Below are 24,192 nucleotides of genomic sequence, written 5' to 3'. Positions count from 1 at the left end.
CTGATCTCGGGATCCCAGAACTCCCATTGACCTCTACAGGAGTTCAGGCAACAGCCCTAGGTAAGGTCAAAGGGTAATTCCTCCCCACTCCCAACCCCTCCTCCTCCCCCACCCCCACCATCCTCCTAAACAGCACCCTCCCCACACTTCCAGACAATGGCACATTTAATCCAGAGCCCAAACTGAGGTTACACCCAATCCTTGAGAAGATCAATCTATCAATCCATCATATTTACTGAGCGTTTACTGTGAACAGAGCACCGTATTAAATGCTTTGTTTGTTTGTGATATCATTTGTTAGGTGCTGTGCCACTGCTGGGTAGATAGAAAGAGCCTGGGCTTTGGAGTCAGAGGTCATGGGTTCGAATCCTGGTTCCGCCACTTGGCTGCTGTGTGGCCTTGGGCAAGTCACTTCATTTCTCTGGGCCTTGGTTCTCTCATCTGTAAAATGGGGATGAAGACGTGAACCCCCATGGAACAACCTGATCACGTTGTAGCCTCCCCAGCGCTTAGAACAATCAATCAATCAATCGTATTTATTGAGCGCTTACTGTGTGCAGAGCACTGTACTAAGCGCTTGGGAAGTACAAGTTGGCAACATATAGAGACAGTCCCTACCCAGCAGTGGGCTCACAGTCTAAAAGAACAGTGCTTTGCACCTAGTAAGCGCTTAATAAATGCCATTATTATTATTAGATAAAAGGGAATCAGGTTGGACACAGTCCCTGTCCCACATGGGACTCACAATCTTAATCCCCATTTTACAGATAAGAAACCGAGGCCCAGAGAAGTGAAGTGACTTGCCCAAGGCCACACAGCAGCCAAGTGGCAGAACCAAGATTAAAATCCAAGTCTTTCTGATTCTCAGATTCGTGCTCTCTGCACATGGCCATGCTATTTCTCTTTTTACTTGGGAGAGCACAATATAATGAATTAGTTGACACGTTTCCTGCCCACAGGGTCTTCAGAGACCCCTCCGACTCCACACCCTGGGTCACCCTGAAAACCTAATTCCGACTCCCTAAAGTCCTGATTTGTTCAAGAAGAGGTAAGCAGACTACAATCAGCTGTCTCCTGAGAGAAACAAAAGGCTTCCTCAACTCTTCCCTGTTTCAGTCATGCTATAGAAGCCTCTCCCTGGTTCCTACTCTTAACAAAGATTCTCCCTCTGGTTTGGTGTCGTGGTCCTTTTGGGTTGGCTTCTTTGTTTTTCCCTCACAAATGGGAGCAAAGGGTCCTCTCTGAATGTCTTCTGCCTGGACAGGTCACTTCCCTTTAGATTAATGTATATCCTTATCAGCTTAACTAAGCAGGTAAGGGGCTCATTAGCTAGGCTGGTAGAGAAAGGAGAGGATGAATGTACAAGAGTGAGTAGAACAAACAAGTCAAAGCATTTGTTCATGCTGCAATCTACACATCAATTATCCTGCTGGGCTAATTACCACCTTCCCATACCCCAGGTACCTAAGTATTCACACTTACTCACTCTTTCATGGCTCTGATCAAAAAAAAAAAAAGGGAAAGAAATGATAGGAGCAGAGGGATGAGATGTACTCAGAGGTGAAAAGAAAAGTCTTGGACCCAAATTTCCCTTACTTACCGAAGGATCAATCGGGGGGTCTTAGCATCTCTGCTGCTAACATTCCAGAAAATGTAAGGATGGCATGGTTCAGCCACGGCTAGACATGATTTTTCCTTCTCCGGGCCGGGGTGGCAAGGATGGGTGGGGTGGGGAGTCTGTCGGGGGGAGCTTGGGAGTGGGCCAGTTGGTCAGTAAAAGCCACTGGCTCCTATTTTCACCAGCTGGCTCCCTCAGAGCTACTCAAAACCCAGCCAGGGAAGCAGGGTCAGAGCAAACCCCCCAAGACCAATCTATCTCCCCCCAAGAGATAGGTCTCCATCCTATCCACCGACCGGATTTCGGGCCCACAATTCGACGCCCTTTAGGACGACAAAATCGAAGGTTGGAATCCTCCACGGTGAGGGGGCTTCATTTTCTCATTTCAGAGTGAAGTTAGGCCTAAAGGAAATCCTATTTCCTGTAGCTCATTTGATACCTGGGGGGGAATGCTATTCAGGTGCTGAGGATGGCAGCCCAGAGGAAACAGATGTCATTTACACACTCATTATCATTTGAATGAGCATGCAGGCAGGACTGGTCAGGAGTTTGGGCATCACCTGGATAGCTTTTCTTCTGATCTTTATCCCATCTGAGAGACCAGGTCCCCCCCTGACATCTTTAAATCCCCGACCCTCTGTCGGTGACACGCAGAGTTTTATGACAGCGAGGGGAGTTCTGAGGCTCTGGGCCGAGATACCATTCAGGACTGTGCCTTCACACTGGTTTTTGCATTATGCGCCGGCTTAATCAGGAATACATCCAGAAAAAAAGGGCTTAACTTGAATCATTTCTTTATTCCTCCAGTACACTTCTTGTCACTTCTAAGTTTGGGTGTCTTTTCAGGGCTCCCGTTTTAAAGTAGTGAAGTTTAGTTTGCACTTGGCCCCTTGGCCTTTCAAGTAAGCCCAGCAGAGGAGAAAGGAGAGAGAGAGAACTGTTGATGCCAGGAAAGGGTAATACTCATTCCCTGAACATCAGATTAATGGGCAAGGACATTATTGGGAAAGATTTCAGATCTCTGAGTTAAGAAAACACCATAAGATTTGCATGGAGGGCAGGGAATGGCACTGTTTGTTGTTGCATTGCACTTTCCCAAGCGCTTGGTACAGGGCTCTGCACACAGTAAGCGCTCAATAAATATGATCGGATGAATGCTGGAGTCCCACAAGTTGTTGTCACTGGGCAGATTTTGGTCTTCAACCTTTGGGGACGGAGGGGGAGAGCCTCTTTGGAATCTCAGGGCCCACCCCAAACAGGGGAAGATAGGAGATTATTTCTTAGTCGTGGGGGGTGGGAATTATCTAGAAGAATCGTGGAGTATTCCCCTAAATCCACTGCGGGATACATTGGGTGGAGGCAAAGCCGAAACAGACTGGAAAGGAAACTTGCCTTGTGCTGAGGACAAGAATGCAGAACAACCTTGAATAACTTAAAACGGTTGTTTTGAACCTTCTCTTATCTCTGGCGGTCCGTTGATTCTGGTGAGGGACAGAAAAGTGAGAGGCTTCTGGGAAATCGAATGCCGGGCGGTTTCGTGATTTTAATTAGGTATTGTATTAAAGAGAAAAATATAATGAACACAAGCACATACACATTTTTATTTCCCATCTAACATTAACAGTTAAAGAAAACAATCACTATCAAATTACTTTGTTACAGTCCATAATTACAACTCAGGTTGTGCTTAACTGTTATTAACAGAATGTACAGTAATATGTTCTGGCATCGTAATATGTTATTGTAGCATTATAATTAATCTTACAGGAAGCATAATAAATTTACAGTATCAGATTGAAGCAATACTGCATATAGATTTATTAATGCTTTTAATCAGTTCTGGCAAAATTAATTTTGCCCTGATTGCTTACATTGGAATTTGCATATACTTAGTGAAAGTAATTTATTTTTTATGGATTCCTTTTTATTAAAATAGGGCATATGGCCCTTCAGCGGCAAAACTTTGCTGACTCTCAATTCAAAATTCCTAAACATTTTGAAATACCAGGTTTCTGACATTCAACGTAGTACTGCTTTGTCCCATGATTTATTTTCAAACAGTATTCTGGATAAAGCATTCTTAATACTCATATCAGCAGTGTGGTCCTGGGGTAAGTATGTCTCAGCAGAATTCCCGAGCCTTGTTGAGTAGAACGTATTATTATTTTCTTTCCCCCTGGAACCTATCTAAAACTTGAGTGAGATTTGGAAACCTTGAAGTTTTTTCAATGCTGATAACAGTATTGCATTAATATCTCAGAAGAATTACATGTGCATCAAGTCAAACTTAACCTGATTCCAGCCGGGATGATTCCAAAAGGCTCACGAATGTTCGGGCCTGCAAAAGAGGATGGGAAATTTCTAGAGGAAACATCCCTGCTGGATTTTCTTCATGGCAACATTAGCTGCCTGAATTTCCCGAGACACGAGAACAAGCCTAAAGTGGCCTTTGTGCGGAATTTCCTCCCAAATGATGATATATGCAAACAAGAAAGAAGGAAGAAAAAAAACCAACTCAATCAGACAACATTCAAAAAAATAAAATTCTTCCTGGATGACTGATGTCCACTCCTGGAAGAAACAACTTTAAAGCAATTTAAACCCTCTCTTATACAAGCAGGCTTTTCTTTTTTTAACCTGAAGGAAAGACCCCCACTCTTTAGAAGACGATATCAGAAAGGTTTTGTTTCCTAAAATGGATTGCTCTCTAGCAAAAGGTGATCAGATCACTTTAGGTGCCTTAGCCCTCTCGGTTTAAAATGATCAGATTTTGAAGCCTCTCAATCAACCAATCAATCAATCAATCAATGGTATTTATTGAGCGCTTACTGTGTGCAGAGCACCGTGCTAAGCTCTTGGGAGAGTACAGTATAACAGAGTTGGTAGACATGTTCCCTGCCTATTAGGAGCTTGTGATATGGGGGGGGGGCAGATATTAAAATAAATGATGGATATCCATTTTCTTTCTCTTCACCCTGCAGAATGTTGTAAAATACATCCACGCTCTTAGGTTTGTTGCCTTTCCAGGCATCCAGGAATCTTAGTAATATAATAATAATAATAATAATAATAACAATAATAATAATAATAATAATAATGATAACAGTGGCATTTGTTAAGCGCTTATGATGTGCAAAGCACTGTTCTAAGTGCTGGGGAGGACACAAAGTGATCAGGTTGTCCCACATGGGGCTCACAGTCTTAATCCCCATTTTACAGATGAAGTAACTGAGGCACAGAGAAGTTAAGTGACTTGCCAAAAATCACACAGCTGACAGTTGGCGGAGCGGGGATTAGCACCCACAACCTCTGACTCCCAAGCCCGTGCTCTTTCCACTGAGCCACGCTGCTTCTCTATCTATCCATTTTGAAATCTGTAAAAGAAGAAAGAAGCAGGCATGCGTTTTGTTCCGGTTAGGTAAAATAAGAGAGTACCTGTACTTTGATGAGGCGACTACTTTCTGATAATCAATCAATCAATCAATCAATTGTATTTATTGAGCGCTTACTGTGTGCAGAGCACTGTACTAAGCGCTTGGGAAGTACAAATTGGCAACATATAGAGACAGTCCCTACCCAACAGTGGGAGTGTTGGTAAAACTCTGAGCATGGAGAAAATAAGCCATTGGAAGGCAAACCAAGATTGATCAATCGGTCAATCAGTCTTATTTACTGAGCACTTACTGTGCATGGTGCACTGTGCTAAGTGTTTGCGAGAGTCAGTACAACGTTCCCTGCCCACAGTGAACTCAGACAGACTAGACTAGAAACACACGACAAATATGTACACAAGTGCTGTGGGGCTGAGTGGCGGGCAAATTCCAAATGCCCAAAGAAAATGCACTATTCTAAACCAATAATTTATTCACTGATCCATTCAATCGTATTTATTGAGTGCTTACTGTGTGAAGAGGACTGTACTAAGTGTTTGGGAAGTACAAGTCAGCAACATATAGAGGCGGTCCCTACCCAACAACGGAAACTCCATCGGTCCATTGTCGATTGGAAACGGTGTGGCTGAAGTTGTCTCTCGCCAATCCTCCCATGTGAACAACCAGTGTCTACAAGGTCCTAGGATCAAAGACACTGGTTACCTCATTATGTGACATGAAGTCTCCGTAGTAAATTAAGGAAGGCTGATCCTGATAAAATTGTATCACCAGGATGTAAATGTTGGGTACTCTTAACTCAAGGAAACCACATCCATTTTAGTGCGGGCAGTAAGGCTAACATCAAGGATGGAGAGAGTGCCTGCTTATCTCTTCTGAACCTCTAACATTCCACTGTATCTTAATTGAAATGTAGGTCCTGTTCTTTCTTCTCAGGGATCCTGATAAGTGTTTGCAGACTATGTAAACTTCTGAATAATAACTTTCAGTAAGCCAGAAGTCTCAAACATCTTAATATCATTCGGGGCCGCGTGATGCTGCTCTGGGAGATAATGGTGTTATCAATGCTTCATGAAATAGGTTGGGACAGGAACGGACAAAATTCATAGCTGCCTTCAAACTTTGTGTGTGTGAGTTTAGGGTGTATCTATTGCTATTTATTGAGCACTTATGACATACAGAGCACTGAACTAAACACTTGGGAGATTTCAGTACAACGGAAATGGGGGACACGTTCGCTGTCCATGACAAGCTAATAGCCTAGAGAATGCAACTGCCCGCCAATCAATAATCTTGCTGACTAAAACGAAACCATCGGTAGAAAAAAGGTGCATCGTTTCTCTCTTAAGAAATTTGGTTAATGAGAAGCAGCAGCGTGGCCCAGTGGAAAGAGCGCGGGCTATGGAGTCAGAGGTCATGGGTTCAAATCCCGGCTCCACCAATTGTCAGCTGTGTGACTTTGGGCAAGTCACTTAACTTCTCCATGCCTCAGTTACCTCATCTGTAAAATGGGGATTAAGACTGTGAGCCCCACGTGGGACAATCTGATCACCTTGTAAACTCCCCAGTGCTTAGAACAGTGCTTTGCGCATAGTAAGCGCTTAATAAATGCCATTATCATTATCATTATTATTATTATAGAGCATGAACCTGGGAGTCAGAAGGACCTGGATTCTAATTTTGGCTCTGCCAGTTGTCTGCTGTGTGATTTTGGGCAGCACAGTTCATTTCTCTGTGCCTCAGTTCCCTCATCTGTAAACTGGAGATTCAATACCTCCTATTTAGACTGTGAGCCCCAGGTGGAACCTGATGATTTTGTCTCTACCCCAACACTTAATACAGTGCCTGACACATAGTAGGTACCTAACAAATACCATTAATATATATATATATATATATAATGATAAATATTATATATGTATATTTATCTGAAAGGATTGGGGGGTGTGGGGAAAGGGTTGGCTTTTTTGTTCAATTCAGTCCACTGGTCTCTTTCAATCTTTCGGCAACTCAGCTCATCCCTCTGGGCAGCAAACAATATCTTACTTTCCCTTGGATTTGTAATCTCTTGGAAAATGTACCTGAATGGATTAAGTGAAATGAGAACCTGGGGGGGCACCTGGAGGTGAAAGGGAAGAAAGCACCGGTGTTTGGTTGAGTTTTTGAGGCAGATCCGGAACAAGCTGGCCGGACTGACCTTTAAGTCTGTCGGGAGAGAAGGATGGGCAACCCCCTGGACTGTGACTCTCTGGCTGATTTTTACCTCACCCACTGCAAGCAGCCATCTACCCCCATGTCAGCAAATTCCACCACCTGGAAGGGATTGAGGGAGGGGAAGAGGTGGGAGTTGCGGGGAGGTGTAGAAGAGGCGGGTTGGACTTTGCTTTATTGGCATCAAGCCATGACCTCTCTCCCTCTGTCTCCCTCTCTTCTTTCTCCCTCTCTTCCTCAGTCTCTCTCTCTCCCTCTCCCCCTTTCCTTTCTCCCTCTCTCTCTTCCTCCGTCTTTGTCTCTGCCTGCCTGTCCACCTTTCTCTATCTCTGTCTTCTCTCCACCCTGCCTCTCAGTTTCTCTCTCTGCCTCTATTTCTCTCTGTGTGTCTTTGATTCAGTGTGTGTGTGTGTGTGTGTGTGTGTTCTGGAGCCAAAAGGTAAAGAGTTTGGGAAAAGAGAGTGTCATCAGAAATCCCTTTTAGAAGCCCTCCGCCTGATAAGAGTTTTGGTGTTCAAACAGAATCCTATCAGAGACAACTAGATTGTTACAAGTACGTACATCACCTAGCCTGAGTAAATTTGCAGCTGGAATGTTTTATTTACAAGCTGCGGAGGTGGCAAAAAAAAAAAAAAAAGGAAAGTTACCGAGATCTGCTGCTGCAGTGAGACTTTAGAAACATTAAAGTCTTTTAGATGTATTCCAATTGCTGGGTCCTCTGCTATTTCAAAATACAGACCAGAGATTACTGAAAGCCCCAGGTCTATTTTCAGCAGATATTTCAATCCAGAGCTGTCATACCTGGCTCCTTCTCTTAGCTCCCTCCTAGCCATCCAGGTGCAGAGACAGGGCCACTTTCTAATGCCAGTTCTGAATCCAAAGGGACAGGATGCTAGAGGGGACAGGGTTTTCCAAGGAGAGATATGGCTCAACTAGCTCAGGAGGGTTGTGGGAGTATTCAGCCTCAGTTATTCCACCCGCAAAATAGGTGAGGGGGAATGGCGTGAAGCGCTTTGAGATCCTCAAATGAAAAGGCTCGCATGCAAGTAAAAAGAGTTGCATTTGCCAGTAAGTTCTGTGCCAGGATGCCCAGCTGAACAGACAGAGTCCAAGAAGTGGTGATCCCATAACCCATATGTGGTCATGATCTGTTTGCTGTTTGTCACAGGGACTTTGCTTATCAAAAACTGGGCCTTCCACATTATCATTATCTGTTCCTTAAAATGCACGCTAGCTGCACTTCACTTGTTTTTCAACTGGCAAGACGAGAATATTTCTCTCCAACGAAAGATAGACGGAGAGACGCGGAAAATACATAAATTTAAAAAAAAATCTCTTTCAGTGTTCAGAGGGAATTGGTACCACTTTCTGAGATGTGTCGGTGGCTTTGGAATCGGCCAAATGATATAACCGGCCTTTCCAGACTGGTGTTCCCCTCTCTATTTCACATGCAGATGGGATACAGCGCTATCGAAATGTATTCCATTTGGAGTGGAGGCATTTTTAAAAGTTTTAAACTCTAAGTTCTTTACAAAGCGGAGCAGACTTTTGTGCACCTTTAAAACACATTTACTCACCCCACTTCATTCTTTTGAATGTTCGAAGTGAGAGAGAGAGAGAGAGGGAGAGAGAGAGGGAGAACGAGAGAGAACTAATAAAGTTGTATGGTCCCTTTGAATTTAGAATATGTTGGCAGGGTTGGGAAGAAAGGCGTTCAGAATTTCAAAGTTCTGGTGGGGAAGAAAAAGATTCTGAATAAAACAATTTTGTGTGATTTTGCAGGTGGTTTGAGCTATCATTTTATATGTACGTTTGTACTGCTTCTCATTGGAATGTTCATATAATACTGACCTAATTATGCATAGAAAAAGATAAGCCACTTATTTGATTCATTTCTTCTTTTTAAATCAAGAAAGGAACAAAAAGCTCCTATTTTCTGAAAGAAATTGTTCGCTTTTATTGCAGAAAAGTAGCAGCTTGTGCAGAGCTAGAACTGTAACAATTTTATATTCCAAAGGTTTTGTGTGTATTTGGTTAGTTACAGTAATTATACGCAATAACTGACAGCCAAAATCACGTAGGAGAAAGCAAAGGCTGTTTTCTCACACAGGCCCTGCTGCAGAACATCTGCTGAGAGATTTGCATATTAATTAACCCATATTAACTCTAATTATTCTGGGAAATTATCAAATAAATTGAATTTTCTAATTTTAACCTTTCTTTTACTTGACGCATGTTGAAGGCTGAGAGGGCAGACTAAGCTATCTCACCTGGGCAATGAGCAAAGGATCTTTTTCTGCTCCTATTTTGTGCCTTAAGACCTGAGCAGCCCAGAGAGCTTTTGTGTGTCTTGTGGCTTTTTTGGCTCCTGTGCTGGGTAGTCTCAGCGCATTTGTTGAGAGATGGAACATGTGTGTGAGAGCACAGATGGTGGATTTATACAGGGGTGAGGAAAGGTGCTACCTCAGAGCAGTTGAACAAACCTTAAGTTTTGTTTTTTGTTTTTTTTTTCCCCTTCCCCCCGCCTCCAACCCCCCCAACACTCACTTCTCCTCCTTCTTCCCAGCCTAGTGTTTAGGCCTGAGTAAATAAATGGGAGTTTAATTCAATTAGAGACTGGCTTTAGTCACTGCTTCAAGACAGAAATTATTCAATATTTTTCCTCCTTCGCATTGTTTGGTTTACACATCGCTGATTCCTTTTCCTTTTGTCCTGTGTTTAGAGCGGTCAAAATGTGCTGAGATTCTCTGTCGGCCTAGGCCTCCATCCCTTTAACCCAGGCCGGTTTTGTCCGTCTGTGAGAACGGGTGCTCGGGGGGAAAGGGGGGTTGCAGAAGGGGTTAGGTAGTGACGGGGGTCCGGCCTGAGCCCCCTGGGACAGAGAGGTAGGCTCTGTGAGATCTCCCACTAGAGACGGACCCCAGGCGAGACCCTCCTAAAGGGGAAGGAAAGGATTTCAAGGGTCCGATGAACACCGGCGGGGGCGGGATGGATGGACGGAGGCTCAGGTAGTAGAGTTCCCGGTGAAATCGAACAAAAATCGCATCCCTCTAGACTGTGAGCTCACTGTTGCCAGGGAGTGCGTCTACCGAATCTGTTCTATTGCACTCTTCCAAAGTACAATAGAGAAGCAGTGTGGCTCAGCTGAAAGAGCCAGGGCTTTGGAGTCAGAGGTCATGGGTTCAAATCCCGGCTCCACCACTTGTCAGCTGTGTGCCTTTGGGCAAGTCACTTCACTTCTCTGTGCCTCAGTGACGTCATCTGTAAAATGGGGATGAAGACTGTGAGCCCCCCGTGGAACAACCTGATCTCCTTGTAACCTCCCCAGTGCTTAGAACAGTGCTTTGCACATAGTAAGCAATTAATAAATGCCATTATTCTTATTATTATTATTAAATGTTCAGTATGTGCTGTGCATACAGTCAGCACTCAATAAAGGCCATTGATTGATTGACTGATTCATCCATTCATTCATTCAGTCAATACTATTTGCTGAGTGCTTACTGTGAGCAGAACACTGCACTAAGCGCTTGGGAGAGTCTGATCTAACAGTAAACGGACGCATTCCCTGCCCACATTGAGTTTATCGAACTATAATGGGGCACTTGGCTAAGATCTTCCTCTTTTTTGTATTTTTTTTTTCTATTGACTTTATAGCCCAGCTGGGACCCAGGCCTCCAAGTGTCTGCGCCATGACTCTCCAAATCCCTCTTAGCACAGTGCTCCAGCGCTTAGAACAGTGCTTTGCACATAGTAAGCACTTAACAAATGCCAATTATTATTATTATTTGGGGAAAACTAGGCCATATCTTCCCCTCTGCACCCCCCAGTTCCAGCGCCCCACCCCCTCCACACCCCCACTCAACTCTGCTTCAGTGAGCATCTGTGATCAGACATGGGAAACTAATGAAATCAACACCCCAAGCAAAATCTCCTCAAAGGGCTTTGTAGAGAGCAACACCTCCGTGGAAGGCCTCGAAGTCTTCATTTCCACCTTAATGGTTTCTCAGCCCCCACCCAATCTGAGCTATTCAGGTGCTCCACACCCTTTCAGCCCTCCAACAGAATTGCTCTCCTCCCAGCCGGGCTGGGCCATTATTCCGGGGATGGAGGAACAGGAAGCCTAGGGCCTAAAAAGAGGATCTTTCTGAGACCAGGACTTAACTGGAAACATCAGCAAACTGGACACCGGCCGGTGAAGGTGAAAAAGCCATATTTTGATGGCCAGGCTGGCCCTCCGGTCCTTCTTTCACTGGGAGAGTGGAAGCTATTGTACAGAAAAGCATTTCTTTAAGGGACAAGCTGTAGCTTCTTCAGAAGGAGGTAGGAGGGGGCGAGGGGGCGGTGGGGTTTTGCTGTTGCTTTCGTCGCTGAGGCTGCTGTTGTTGTTGAGGTACGAGATGGCAGAGGTGTTGATAAATCGTGGTGTGTTTTGGTCAGCAACTCTATGTGGTACTCACCAGGGGACAAGGGCAGTTCAGGTGGAAGGGTCTTGGTGGAAGGGAGATCCGCGTTCATTTTTCTATTTCGTCTTTCAAAACTGTTTATTTATTTTCCAGAGCCCTCCAAAACCAGCGTGACAGTTCCTGACTTTACACCTTTTATGGGCTTTTAAAGTTGTGTAACCTTTTCAGAGGAAGGTGATAGACACAATATCTATTTACACAAGGACACCATGGTTCCCCTTTCTTTAGATTCCGTTTATTCAAGGTTTTATTTCCAAGGTCTTATTACTATAAAACTTAAAGCTAGACAAGGTCTCCTCTCATGTCAGATAACAACACCAAAACAATTTTGATGGTTCAGTAGCTTATTATTTCATACTTCCAGGTCCTAAGTAAATTACAGTTATTTTCCTTTTGCTCTTCAATATCCTTCAGGCCTGATAATAAGTATATTTTTCTGGCTAGGCACTTAATGCCTCTTCTCTTCTTTTTGCTGTAAAATAAGTTGTTGAATGATCATGTAACCTAATAATTAGAGGTGGGCTTTTTAAATCTTTTTCTGTGGCATATTGTTTAGAGACACATTCACTTGGCATATTTAACAAATTATTGCAGCATTGTTGGCAAATAGATGTTGAATGTACGGGGAAACAGATAAGTAAGATAAGCACAGCGATTGTTTCAGTGTCTTTTTATCAGCACTCCTTTGCTGCAGTCATACTGGAGAAGGGGTTTTTTTTTTAGTTGCTTTTTTTCTTCACTCATCAAAGAGAATTATTGACTGGAGTTTGAAGAGCAGAGTGTTATTTCTTTGGAAGCATGAGAATATGCTGAGTAATTTTCTAAAGGGGTGGACAATTTTAAGTGACTCCGTAAATGGGAAAGAGTGAGGGAGACAGGGAGAGGATAAGAGAGCTTGCAAAATCAGTACGGTGACTCTTGTTTCTCTTGGTATGAGTTAAAGAAGGTAATCAACGCTATAATAGTTCCGCTACAGGAAAAGCAGAATATGTTTATCTTTGTAAAAATAAACAAACGTTCAGGCTCAGGGTGAGTATAAAGTTAACTTAGAACATTATGACCCAGGAATAGAGAGTCCTACTGAAACATAGAGAAATTGACTCTTGATTCCCCCTCGTCCCCCTCTCCATCCCCCCCATCTTACCTCCTTCCCTTCCCCACAGCCCCTGTATATATGTATATATGTTTGTACATATTTTTTACTCTATTTATTTATTTATTTATTTTATTTGTACATATCTATTCTATTTATTTTATTTTGTTAGTATGTTTGGTTTTGTTCTCTGTCTCCCCCTTTTAGACTGTGAGCCCACTGTTGGGTAGGGACTGTCTCTATATGTTGCCAATTTGTACTTCCCAAGCGCTTAGTACAGTGCTCTGCACATAGTAAGCGCTCAATAAATACGATTGGTGATGATGATGATGATGATGATTCCCCCCCAACCCCCAACTACTGACTTGATCTAACCAATCCCAATTTGGGTGGGGGGGCGTAGACAGTGGAAAGTGACAAAGCTCATTGATTTTTGCCATTTTACCCTCCCTCCCTCCACCGAGGCAAGGCGAAGGGACAGACACTAACTTGATTACTATTTTGTTCTCTGTCTTCCCTATGCCCTACCAAATTTACGGAGCTTTCAGGCTCTCTAATCAGGAGCACATTGCAGCTGAAAGACCCAAGCCCAACTCTTTTAGATGCATCTTCCTGCATCCCTGTCCCCTTGCCCCCCAGCCCCCCATCTTTGGGAAAAATTCAGGAGTTCTCCGATCCACACAGATAGCCCCCCATGAACCCTCTCGCGACATTGGGGGAAACACTCTGCTCTGTCCTTTTTAGCATACACATGTTTTCTATGTAACTAATCTGAAGTGGAAACATATTTTTATCCCTATAACTCAAAACGGCTTTTGTTTTATCAGCTAACATTTTGCAGCTCATTAATCTATAATGGAGGCTTAATGCCTCTCAATGCTCTGGGGGGTGGAAAATTAAAGTGACCAAGCTAGTTTGTTTAATACACTGTCTAGGTGAGTGGGACCCCTTTTGGAATGGGATTTTGCACAGGAGGTGGGACAGTTCTCCTAAGGGTCTTCTTCCTAGTGTTAATTAGCATCCGTTCCCTGGAGACAGGTCAGATCAGTTTCAACTGGTCCAGGCTTCTTGTTTCCACTAGGCATCTCCCGCCCCGCTGATAAGGCATTGGCGTCGGACGGTTGAGAAGCAGCGTGACCTGATGGATAGACCACCGGCCCGGGAATCAGAAGGACCTGGGTTTTAGTCCCGGCCCTGCCGCTTGTCTGCTAGGTCACTTCACTTCTCTGGGCCTCAGTGACCTCATCTCTAAAATGGGGATTATGACTGTGAGCCGCATGATGGACATGGACTGCGTCAACCTGATTATCTTGTATCTACCCCGGCACTTAGAACAGTGTCTGGCATGTAGTAAGCGCTTAAATAATAATAACATTAATAGTGGCATTTATTAAGCGCTTACTGTGTGTACAGCGCTGTTCTAAGCACTGGAAAAAATACCGTATAAAAATGTTGATCTTTGGCTCCTAGTGTTGTAGGGGACAGGGCGAGTGTTATAAAGATGCTGGGCCCAGGATACACTAATCCTGGCAAACTGAGGGCCATTCTCTGAGATTCTTGGGAAAGGGTCATCTTCAGTAGGACAAGAAGGGAATCCTTGGGAGATGTGGGAGGAAGAAAACGTTGGCTTCCTCCGGGGAGAGCTGACTAAGGGATGGCTAAGACCTAGCATCATGGCATAGTGGATAGAGCACGGGTCTGGGAATCAGAATGTCATAGGTTCTAATCCCAATTTTGCCACTTGTCCGCTGTGTGACCTTGGGCAAGTCACTTCATGTCTCTGCGCCTCAGTTACCTCACCTGTAAAATTGGGATTGAGACTGTGAGCCCCACATGGGACAGGGACTTTGTCCAACTGGATTTGCTTGCATCCCCCCGCCCCCCAGAACTTACTGCAGTGCCTGGCACATAGTAAGCGCTTAACAAATACTATCATTATTATTATTTATTATCATTACTTAATTTGCCCCCAAAGCACTGCCATTTGCATGCTGGCAAAGATGGCCCCAGAAAGGGGCATTCCAATCCGTGTCACCCAAGGCTGCGAGTAAGGCAGGACCTTACTAACCATGAGTGACCCAGAAACGGAGTCACAAGGCAAGCCCCAGTGATCTATTGGAAGCTCTTTGTGGGGAGGAAACGTGGTTACCAACGAACTCTGTTATGTTGTACTCTCCTGACTGCTCAGTACAGCGGTCTGTTCTGTACTGTTCAATAAATACAATTTATTACCGAGCCTTTTTGAGCTCGAACTTGAGAAGGAGCGGGAGAGAAAGGAGCAATTTTGGGAGGCAACACGGCCTGTGCTTCTTTCGTACTTAGATCGGAAGCTCCTTGTGAGAGCACATCAACCAACTCTGTACTCTTCCATACATTTAGTACAATGGTCTGCACACAGTAAGCACTCAGTAAATACCACTGATTAATTGACTTTTCCAAAGCAGGACAGTGTATTGAGCCAAGAGGGTGCTCAATAAAGTCCACTGCTATGATAAGGTGACACTGACATGGTGAAGTCTCTTTAGTCTGGAAATGGAAAGCTGAGAGGGGACAGGACTGAAGTGTACAGGAGCGGGAAAGGATCGGTCCAGGTGACTGTAGAATCGTCACTCACCGAGCCCCACAGCACCAAGTCGAGGAATTACCGGTGACACTCAAAGGTGATTGGTTTGGGACAAACAGAAGGAAACATTTTTGCCCCCTGAGCTTGGAAAACTGCTGGAATTCCTTCCTGTGGTGGGTGTTATAATAGAACAAAGACTTAGGAGTCAGAAGGTCATGGGTTCTAATCCTGCTCTGCCACTTGTCTGCTGTGTGGCCTTGGGCAAATCACTTCACTTCTCTGGGCCTCAGTTACACCATCTGTAAACTGGGGTTTGAGACTGTGAGCCCCATGTGGAACAGGGACTGTGTCCAACCCGATTAGCTTGTATCCACCCCAGAGCTTAGTACAGTTCCTGGCACATAGTAAGCGCTTAACAGATACCCTAGTCATCATCATCATTTATTAGCGGATTCATGTGGATAAGTTCATGGAAGGGAAGTTCATAATGGCTCACTCAAGGGAAAAGTTTTATTGCTGAATTGTACTTTCCAAGCGCTTAGTACATTGCTCTGCACACAATAAGTGCTTAATAAATGCAATTGAATGAAGGATTGAATGAATGAAGTTAAGGACATGGAGGCAACAACTATGGAAATCAGATAGTCCATTCCTAAAAGTGAGGATGGATATTGTCAGATGGATGTCAAAGAGGATGACATCAATGGTGTCAACAAGAATGTTTGCTGTGTGACCTTGGGCAAGTCACTTAACTTCTCTGCGCCTCAGTTACCTCATCTGTAAAATGGGGATTGAGACTATGAGCCCCACGTGAGACAGGGACTCGTGTCCAACCCTATTTGCTTATATCTACCCCAGCGCTTAGTACAGTGCCTAGCACATAGTAAGTGCTTAACAAATACCCCAATTATTGATTAAACATGGACAGACACTAGGATAGAGATCAAAGAGTGACATATCGTCTACTTGGTCCCTCCAGGCACGCTCCCAGCATCGAAGATAGAATGTCGATCTGGACCTCATTGGTCACAACCGGTCATTAGCTTAGCGAACCATGATATTAGATATCTATTCCCTTTTTTTTGGCAATGATATTCAGTATGGCTTCCCTTTTCATCTGTCTGCTAGGGAGGGCTACAGTGGACTTCTCTTTAGAGGGAAGACCGAGAGACTTTTGACAGGCTGATCTCTGGCGTCAGTGTGTACGTTCCAGATGGGTTTCTTCTTAACCATCACAAGTGCCAACTTGTACTTCCCAAGCACTTAGTACAGTGCTCTGCACACAGTAAGCGCTCAATAAATACGATTGATTGATTGAGTGTGCTGTTGACCACCGATCAGAAAGTCTGGGAGAAACCAAGGCTAGGTATCACACATTCATTCATTCAATCATATTTATTGAGCACTTACCATGTGCAGAGCACTGTACTAAGTGCTTGGAAAGTACAAGTCAGCAACATATTGAGACGGACCCTACCCAACAATGGGCACACACCAGGAAACTTTAATAATAACAGCACTTGAAAAGTGCTTACTTTGTTCATTCATTCATTCATTCAATCATATTTATTGGGCGCTTACTGTGTGCAGAGCACTGTACTAAGTGCTTGGGAAGTACAAGTTTGCAACATATAGAGACGGTCCCTACCCAACAGCGGGCTCGCAGTCTAGAAGGAGGAGACAGACAATAAAACAAAACATATAAACCAAATGAAATAAATAGAATAAACATGAACAAGTAAAATAAATAAATAGAGTAATAAATGTGTACAAACATATATACATATATACAGGTGCTGTGGGGAGGGGAAGGAGGTAAGGTGGAGGGAATGGGGAGGGGGAGTAGGGGGAGAGGAAGGAGGGGGCTCAGTCTTGGAAGTGCCCAGCACTGTTCTAAATGCTGGGATAGATACAAGTTAATCAGATTTGATGCAGTCCCGGTTCCATATGGGATTCAGAGTCTCAATCCCCATTCTTCCAGATGAGGGAACTGAGGAACAGAGAAGCAAAGCGACTTGCCAAGGTCGCATAGCAGACAAGTGGCGGGGGCGGCATTAGAAACCAGATCCTTCTGGCCTCCAGGCCTGTGCTCTATCACCCAGGCTGAGGTGCTTCTCCTAACTTCAAAGTTGAACCTGCACCCCTTCTTCAGCCCCATCACGGGGAGCTCTAAAATTGGAGGAGCGGGCAGAGTGGGGTCCGCCGCGGGCATACCAATCCCCGGCAGCCTTTTTGAACTCACGGGTCTAGTGGCCGTGAGGTCATTGCCTCCCGAATGTACGGAAGCACGGTCCAAATGGGGTCCGATGGAAAATCCTGAGGTTTTCCATTCCGCCAGATCCTACAGTCTACCCATCCACCCCCAACTCCCCCCAACACCCATCGCAGAAGTCATTTCCAGATTGACTGGCCCTGTGATGACTGACGGAGTTGGGTACAGGTTGAGGGGAAGCGGAGTCAGAGTGAACCTCTCGAGGAATCTTACCATTCTGGGCCTACGGAGACTGAACCGTGAAGACGGGGACAGTGCCATCAGCGCCGGCCTTGAAGGGCAGCCGATCGACTTTGAACCCAGATTTTTATTTTTTTACATGTTAATACATTAGCAACTGATATCTTATTTGTACTAAAAGTGACAGAATAATGTAGGAGAAGCACATGAGGACGAGAGAGGTTAGTTAGGTACCACTGTGTAGGCCGTCTATACAACAACATTGCTTCTACCTCAAATGCCAAGTTAATTATCAGCAACATTTAAATGTTATCACAGGCCATTTTTGTAAATGGTGAGATTTCTAAGCAGGTACGGGCCTCATGAAATGCCATATTCAGCTTCGGCGTTCTGCTTCTCTCCCCCACGCACCGGCAATCTGAAAATAAAGTAATTTTTATCCTCTAGGCAGGAAGGAGCAGCTAGGTTTCTGAGCTGAATTTCAGCATCTTTACTCAGCTTTGCTTACCATCTGACTGTAAAATTAATTGATATAGTGATATGGCTGGCAGTTGCGTTTTCCTGAAGGAAAAATCGGGACGGTTTAATATAATGCAATCTGGTGAAGTGAAAATAATGATTATTATAGATAAACGGTGAAGCCTTTTAAATATAGGTTTGCAGGAATCCTGATTCAGATATGCCTTTGCAGTCTCAATAGCCATAAAGCAAATTTAAGTATCAGCTTTATACCTTTTAGTAACCCCATATTACACATACAGTTTTAGAGAAAATGAAACTTTAATACGATTCTGCATAAAATGGTGTGCAGCGCCCATAATTCATATACACTTCATATGCAAATAGTTTTATCTTATCCATCAGTTATCACGTAAACATGGGATCACATGGAAAATTTCTCCCTCTCCCTCTAACCCAGAACTGTACCTGTGTATAATTATGGGTGTGTTTTGCCAATGCAACTCTTTCACGGAATCGTAATTAATTCCTCTGAAGATTACGGGGAGAGGTTTGGGTACCGATGCCGAGTTTGGACATTTATTACTGCTCTTTAGTTCGCTTTTTGCCGTGCCTCGGAGACAGATGTGAAATTAGTGTCTATTTCGAGCCAGAAAGTAGTGCATCTTTCCTCTTGTTTACCGGGTCGCAGAAAGGAGTTCTTCGTGTCGAAGCCATGGTCGGATTTGGGTGCCAGGCTCAGAACGCCAACTCGAGTTGGACAACGGGTTCCGCGGCCCGAGTTGCCCAAGGAAGTTATTCGTTTTGACCTCACAGGAGAGTGGGCAGATGGAGGTGCCACCTTGGGTTGGCGATTCTTTTTTTTTTTTTCTTTTTCCACCGGCGAACGCTGTGTAAAAATTATGCGTCCAAGGTTCAGAAATAGTAATTGGCTTAAAAGGCACTTAGCAGAGATCCTGCCCGCTGACCCACGTGTAAAACGCGTGCTTTTTGGTGATTTGCACAAAATCCTGTCTCTCACTGCGAAGAGAGTGCCACGTTATTGTGGAGAGCAGGAGTCAGGGATGGTGGTCATGGCAGGTAGGGAGGACACAAAGGTGGAAAACCGGCAAATTTCAATTCCTCGACAGAAAGGGTGGCTAAGAGCGCAGCTCCCGTTTATCACTTCCACCGAACAGATCATCGAATCGAACATCACCCCAAAGAGCAAGGGAGACAAAAAAAAAAAGAGGGAAGAGGGGCAGGGGGGAGGCGACTACAACGTAGGTGTGAGCGGATTTATATTCGATTGCCAAAAGGTCATCCAGTGAGAACGGGAGGGAACGATCAAATTTTCTTTCCAACTTTTCAAAATGTTCTCCCTCTCCCTTCCCCCACCCCAACCCCCCCCGCCTCTCCCTCCCCAAATATGGACCGAATAGCTTTATGCGAGTGACGAATCCCGGGGTGATTCGGAAGGTTGGTGGAGGCTCGCGATCTTGGCTGACCAGCCCCTAGCTAAGCAGACCAGTTCAGGATGGCATACAGCTTCTGCAAGGGAAGTTGACAGCGGTTATTTATTTTGTTGGAAAGTATTTACTACTATTGGTGAGCGAGAACCCTAAAGGTTGTGAAGTATTGTTGGACCATGAAGGTGATTGATTCTCTCCTCCTGACCCTATAGAGAGAGACATGACTTCATTGCGTGTTTAGATTGTTCTGATATTTGGAACTCCTCAAGGGCTGTTCATAAATCATTTATCTCTCTCTTGCTCTCTTTTTCTCCTCAAGAAAATATTTCAGTTGTATTGCTGTAGCAACACTACCGGGTTGTTCGGAGGAATATGGTCCATAAAAAAAAAAGTCCTTAAAAGGCACATTTCTCTCTCTCTCTCTCTCCCTCTCTCTCTATCTCTTTCTCTCTCTGTGTGTCTCTTTCTCTGTCTCTGTCTGTCTCTCGCTCCCTCCCTGGGATAAAGGCCTTTTAATGTCTGTCCAGCCTTAGATAATTTTATTCACTCCTCCTAGACCTTTCTTTATTCTTCCTTGGCCCAGATATCACTTTTTAGGAGATGGGTTGAAAGCTTTCCCGATCTTTCTAACCATTGTTGCTGTCTCTCTCTCCCCTGACTCAGTGCTCAGGGAAAAGAAAACATACGTGTAAAGAATCTTCCGCTTGTTGCTAAGAAATAGTTCAATCTTAGTCACCAGCAAGGAGGAGAGGGAGGAGAGGAAAGAGAAAAGAGAAGAAAAAAAAAAAGGAAGAAAGAGAGCGTGGTCTTGATTGTCCGAAGGTATATCTGGACCACACAGCTAGCAGAGAGATGTTAGAATATCTCTCTCTTTGTAGTTCTGAGACCATCACCCAGGCTGATTTGTGTAAACCCCTGTGGCCACACCTCTTGAAAAGGTTTTGTTCCCTGGTCAATTGGTATTCAAACCAGGTCAGCAGATTCTGTTGGCTTGGTCAGGCTGCTGTTTTCATTTTAATTTGCACCTGTTGCGCAGTTGTTCTGAAGGCAAGTATAGACCAGCCGATTATACAAAGATCATATTATGAGCAGATATGCACGATGTAATCTTTTTGTGCCCGGCCTCACATGACCAAAAAAATAAAATAAAATAAATAAAAATCTCTCCCTTTTGGGTTTCTTTTTTAACTCCCTGGGAACCTGTCAAAGCAAACAGATATGACGGATGAAAATCTGTAACTAGATGCGTTTGGAGAATTCTCCCGAATAAGGCGTTAGGAAAAAGACACCGAATCCTCTTTTTTCCTCTCCTCTTTCTCTCTCCCTCTTTCTGCCACTTTTGTATAATCCGATAGCTGGCAAGAGCCACTTGAGGTAGTTGAGTTGATAACTTGGCGGAGGATTGCTTTATTAGGTGCAGAGAAACCAAAATGAACCTGAAAATTGTTTGGGCTTCTCTCTCGCTTGCTCTCTCTCTGTGTCTCTCTCCGTCTCTCTCTCCTCCCCTCCCGTTCCCATGATGTCATGATTCCAACTTGTTTTTTTGTGTGTGTTTCTGGAGAATTGGGTTAACAGTTCTTGGCAATCCTGTGTGCGCGTAACGGCTGCTCTGTTTCTCTAGCTGAGGCAATGCCCCGTGTTTATTACTCTAATCTTTCTTGTCTGGTGGTAAAGTGGACAATTTATGTACTAGCATGTAGGCCGGGAGACTTGTGAGGGGCTGACTAATTCAGAAACAGCCACCTTCAATTGAGTTCACAGACCTTATTTACAGGCTGCCTATTTTAAGAAAAGCTGCTGAGGATTTCTGAGGCTGAAGCTGAAAGAGCGGCGTGCTGGCTCTTGTGAAATACTTTCACCTCGGTGTGGGTTTAGCCCGTACCACTTGGAAATCTTCTGGAATTATGGCAACACGAAGACGTTTCAATAGTCGTATTAATGGCCCAGAAGTTACGGCATCTCCCCGTGTTCTGCCTAAGAGCCAGGGACACGCAGAGGGTCTTAGCACGTAGCTTCTTCGGGGAATCTTTCAGGTCGGGCAGGTTTGTGTGTGTGTGTGTGTTTGTGTGTCTGAGATTGGAAGGGGGTGGGTCGGTGCGTGACGCAGAGGTCTGCTGTGGAGGACTAGACGGGCGATGAGCTGGGAGCAACAGTTCATAGACAGAGTTGACTGCCGTTCTTAGCGAGAGCGGGATCATCTGTCTCCCCCTTCTAGACTGTGAGCCCGTTGTTGGGTAGGGACCGTCTCTATATGTTGCCGACTTGGACTTCCCAAGCGCTTAGTACAGTGCTCTGCACACAGAAAGCGCTCAATAACTACGACTGAATGAATGAATTAATTAATCCAGCAGCCCATGTCACTCCGAGTAGCAACCAATGCCCTCTTGGGGGTTGGGGCGGGGGGAGGCAAATACGAGCTGAGAGTATGTAACTGTATATTGAAAGTATGTTGTGGAATCTGTCACACCACCTCGACAGACACATGCGTATTCCAATCCATTTTGGGTTGTTTGTGAGTGTGTGTGTGTGTATGTTTGAGTGCGTGCTTACCATTCCACCGTCCGCAGCGAGGCAATTACCAACGGTGCCTGAAAGGATACAAATACCACAGAATAAGTATCCAAAAACAAAACAAAACAGCGAAGATGTGAGAGATGTTCATTTGAGTTAGCGGCCATGAGGCAGATGCGAATGATTTTCCATTTCCTAGACAATTTCTGATCGGCAGCGGTCTCCTACGGCGTTGACCGGTTGTGTGTTCTGTCTCCCCCTCTCCTCCCCCCGCCCTCCAGTAGTGAACTATGACAACGTAGTGGACACGGGCTCGGAAACGGACGAGGAGGACAAGCTGAACGTTGCCGAGGAAGACGGGCCGGCGAACCCGCTGGAGCCGGCGGCGGTCAGCCCGGCCAGCGGGCCCAACCACGAATCTCTGCCGCTCGGGAGCCAGGCCCTGCTGGCGAGGGAGGAAGAGGAAGATGAGATAAGGGAGGGTGGCGTGGAGCATTCCTGGCACAGCACTGAGATCCAGCCAGCCTCTGGAGATGGGACGGGTGAGTCGGCCGGCCGGGATCGGGGGTCTGGCTGGGCGGGTGGTTCCCGCCATAATGGGAACGGGCTCAAATCGCACACGACGACGATCGGAGTTTGGGGGAGAAGAGCCAAAAGGGCCGTGGTGGGGCTTGCCTAGACCGTGAGCCCGTTGTTGGGTAGGGACCGTCTCTATATATTGATGATTTGTAATAATAATGATAGCATTTATTAAGCTCTTACTATGTGCAAAGCACTGTTCTAAGCGCTGGGGAGGTTACTCGGTGATCGCATTGTCCCACGGGGGGCTCACAGTCTTAATCCCCATTTTTCAGATGAAGTAACTGAGGCCCAGAGAAGTTAAGTGACTTGCCCACGGTCACACAGCTGGCAAGCAAATCACCCTAAGACTGTGAGCCCGCTGTTGGGTAGGGACCGCCTCTATATGTTGCCAACTTGTACTTCCCAAGCGCTCAGTACAGTGCTCTGCACACAGTAAGCGCTCAATAGATACAATTGAATGAATGAATGAATGAAAGTTTGAACCCACGCCTTCTGACTCCAAAGTCCGGGATCTTTCCACTGAGCCACGCTGCTTCTCTGCGACTTCCCAAGCGCTTAGTACAGTGCTCTGCACACAGTAAGTGCTCAATAAATATGATTGACTGCCAACCAGCACCCCCCAGTTGTAACAGTAATTGTTATGCGCTTATGTATCAGATACTGTACTAAGCGCTGGGTTCGATACAAGATCATCAAGTTGGATGCAGTCCGTGTCCCACGTGGGGCTCACGGTCTCAATCCCCATTCTACGGATGAGGGAACCGAGGCCCGGAGAAGTGAAGTGATTTGCCCAAGGCCACACAGCAGACAAATGGCAGAGCAAGGATTAGAGCCCAGGTCTTCCGACTCCCAAGCTGGGGCTCTAGCCACTGGGCCACACTGCCGCTTCTCGATGGAATCCACCACCTCAGGCTAATAGGATCCCCGCTCGATCTGACAAGCGTGGTTTGGCTAGAACGTGGGCTTCCTCGGCGCCCGGCTCGAACCGTTGGGTAGGGGGAGAGAGGAGAGGAGAGAGGTGGAAGGGTGACCTTCAGAGACAGGATGAGTCCATCTGAAGCAGCATGGCTCAGTGGTGAGAGCCCGGGCTTTGGACTCAGAGGTCACGGGTTCAAATCCCGGCTCTGCCACTAGTCAGTTGTGTGACTTTGAGTGAGTCACTTCACTTCTCTGTGCCTCAGTGACCTCATCTGTCAAATGGGGATTAAAACTGTGAGCCCATCGTGGGACAACCTGATCACCTTGTAACCTCCCCAGCGCTTAGAACAGTGCTTTGCACGTAGTAAGTGCTTAATAAATGCCATTATTATTTATTATTATTATTATCTGGGGGCCAGAAGGACTGGTCAGTGGCCTTCGTGCCGGGTGGCGGTGCCTGTCTGCCCCCTGCAGGGCCA

At 45.3% G+C, this 24,192-nt stretch overlaps 1 protein-coding gene across 6 annotated transcripts in view; it reads left to right on the top strand.

Annotated features, from left to right (window-relative positions):
• Nucleotides 1-24,192, top strand: part of ZEB2 (zinc finger E-box binding homeobox 2) — a 187,273-nt gene that overhangs the window by 99,229 nt on the left and 63,852 nt on the right. For 4 of the 6 annotated variants that reach the window (XM_038750989.1, XM_038750990.1, XM_038750992.1 and 1 more), the window contains one exon: nucleotides 22,495-22,755. In XM_038750989.1, the coding sequence (XP_038606917.1) occupies nucleotides 22,495-22,755 (261 nt within the window). Of the gene's footprint in view, nucleotides 1-6; nucleotides 61-21,920; nucleotides 21,937-22,494; nucleotides 22,756-24,192 lie in introns of those variants that run through there. The other 2 variants (XM_038750994.1, XM_038750995.1) reach the window with 2 other exon arrangements.

The sequence above is a fragment of the Tachyglossus aculeatus genome, chromosome 9 (genome assembly GCF_015852505.1).
Source record: "Tachyglossus aculeatus isolate mTacAcu1 chromosome 9, mTacAcu1.pri, whole genome shotgun sequence".
Classification (NCBI taxonomy): Eukaryota; Metazoa; Chordata; class Mammalia; order Monotremata; family Tachyglossidae; genus Tachyglossus; species Tachyglossus aculeatus.
Note: the sequence above shows the minus strand (reverse complement) of the source record. Positions and strands in the feature narration are given on the sequence as shown.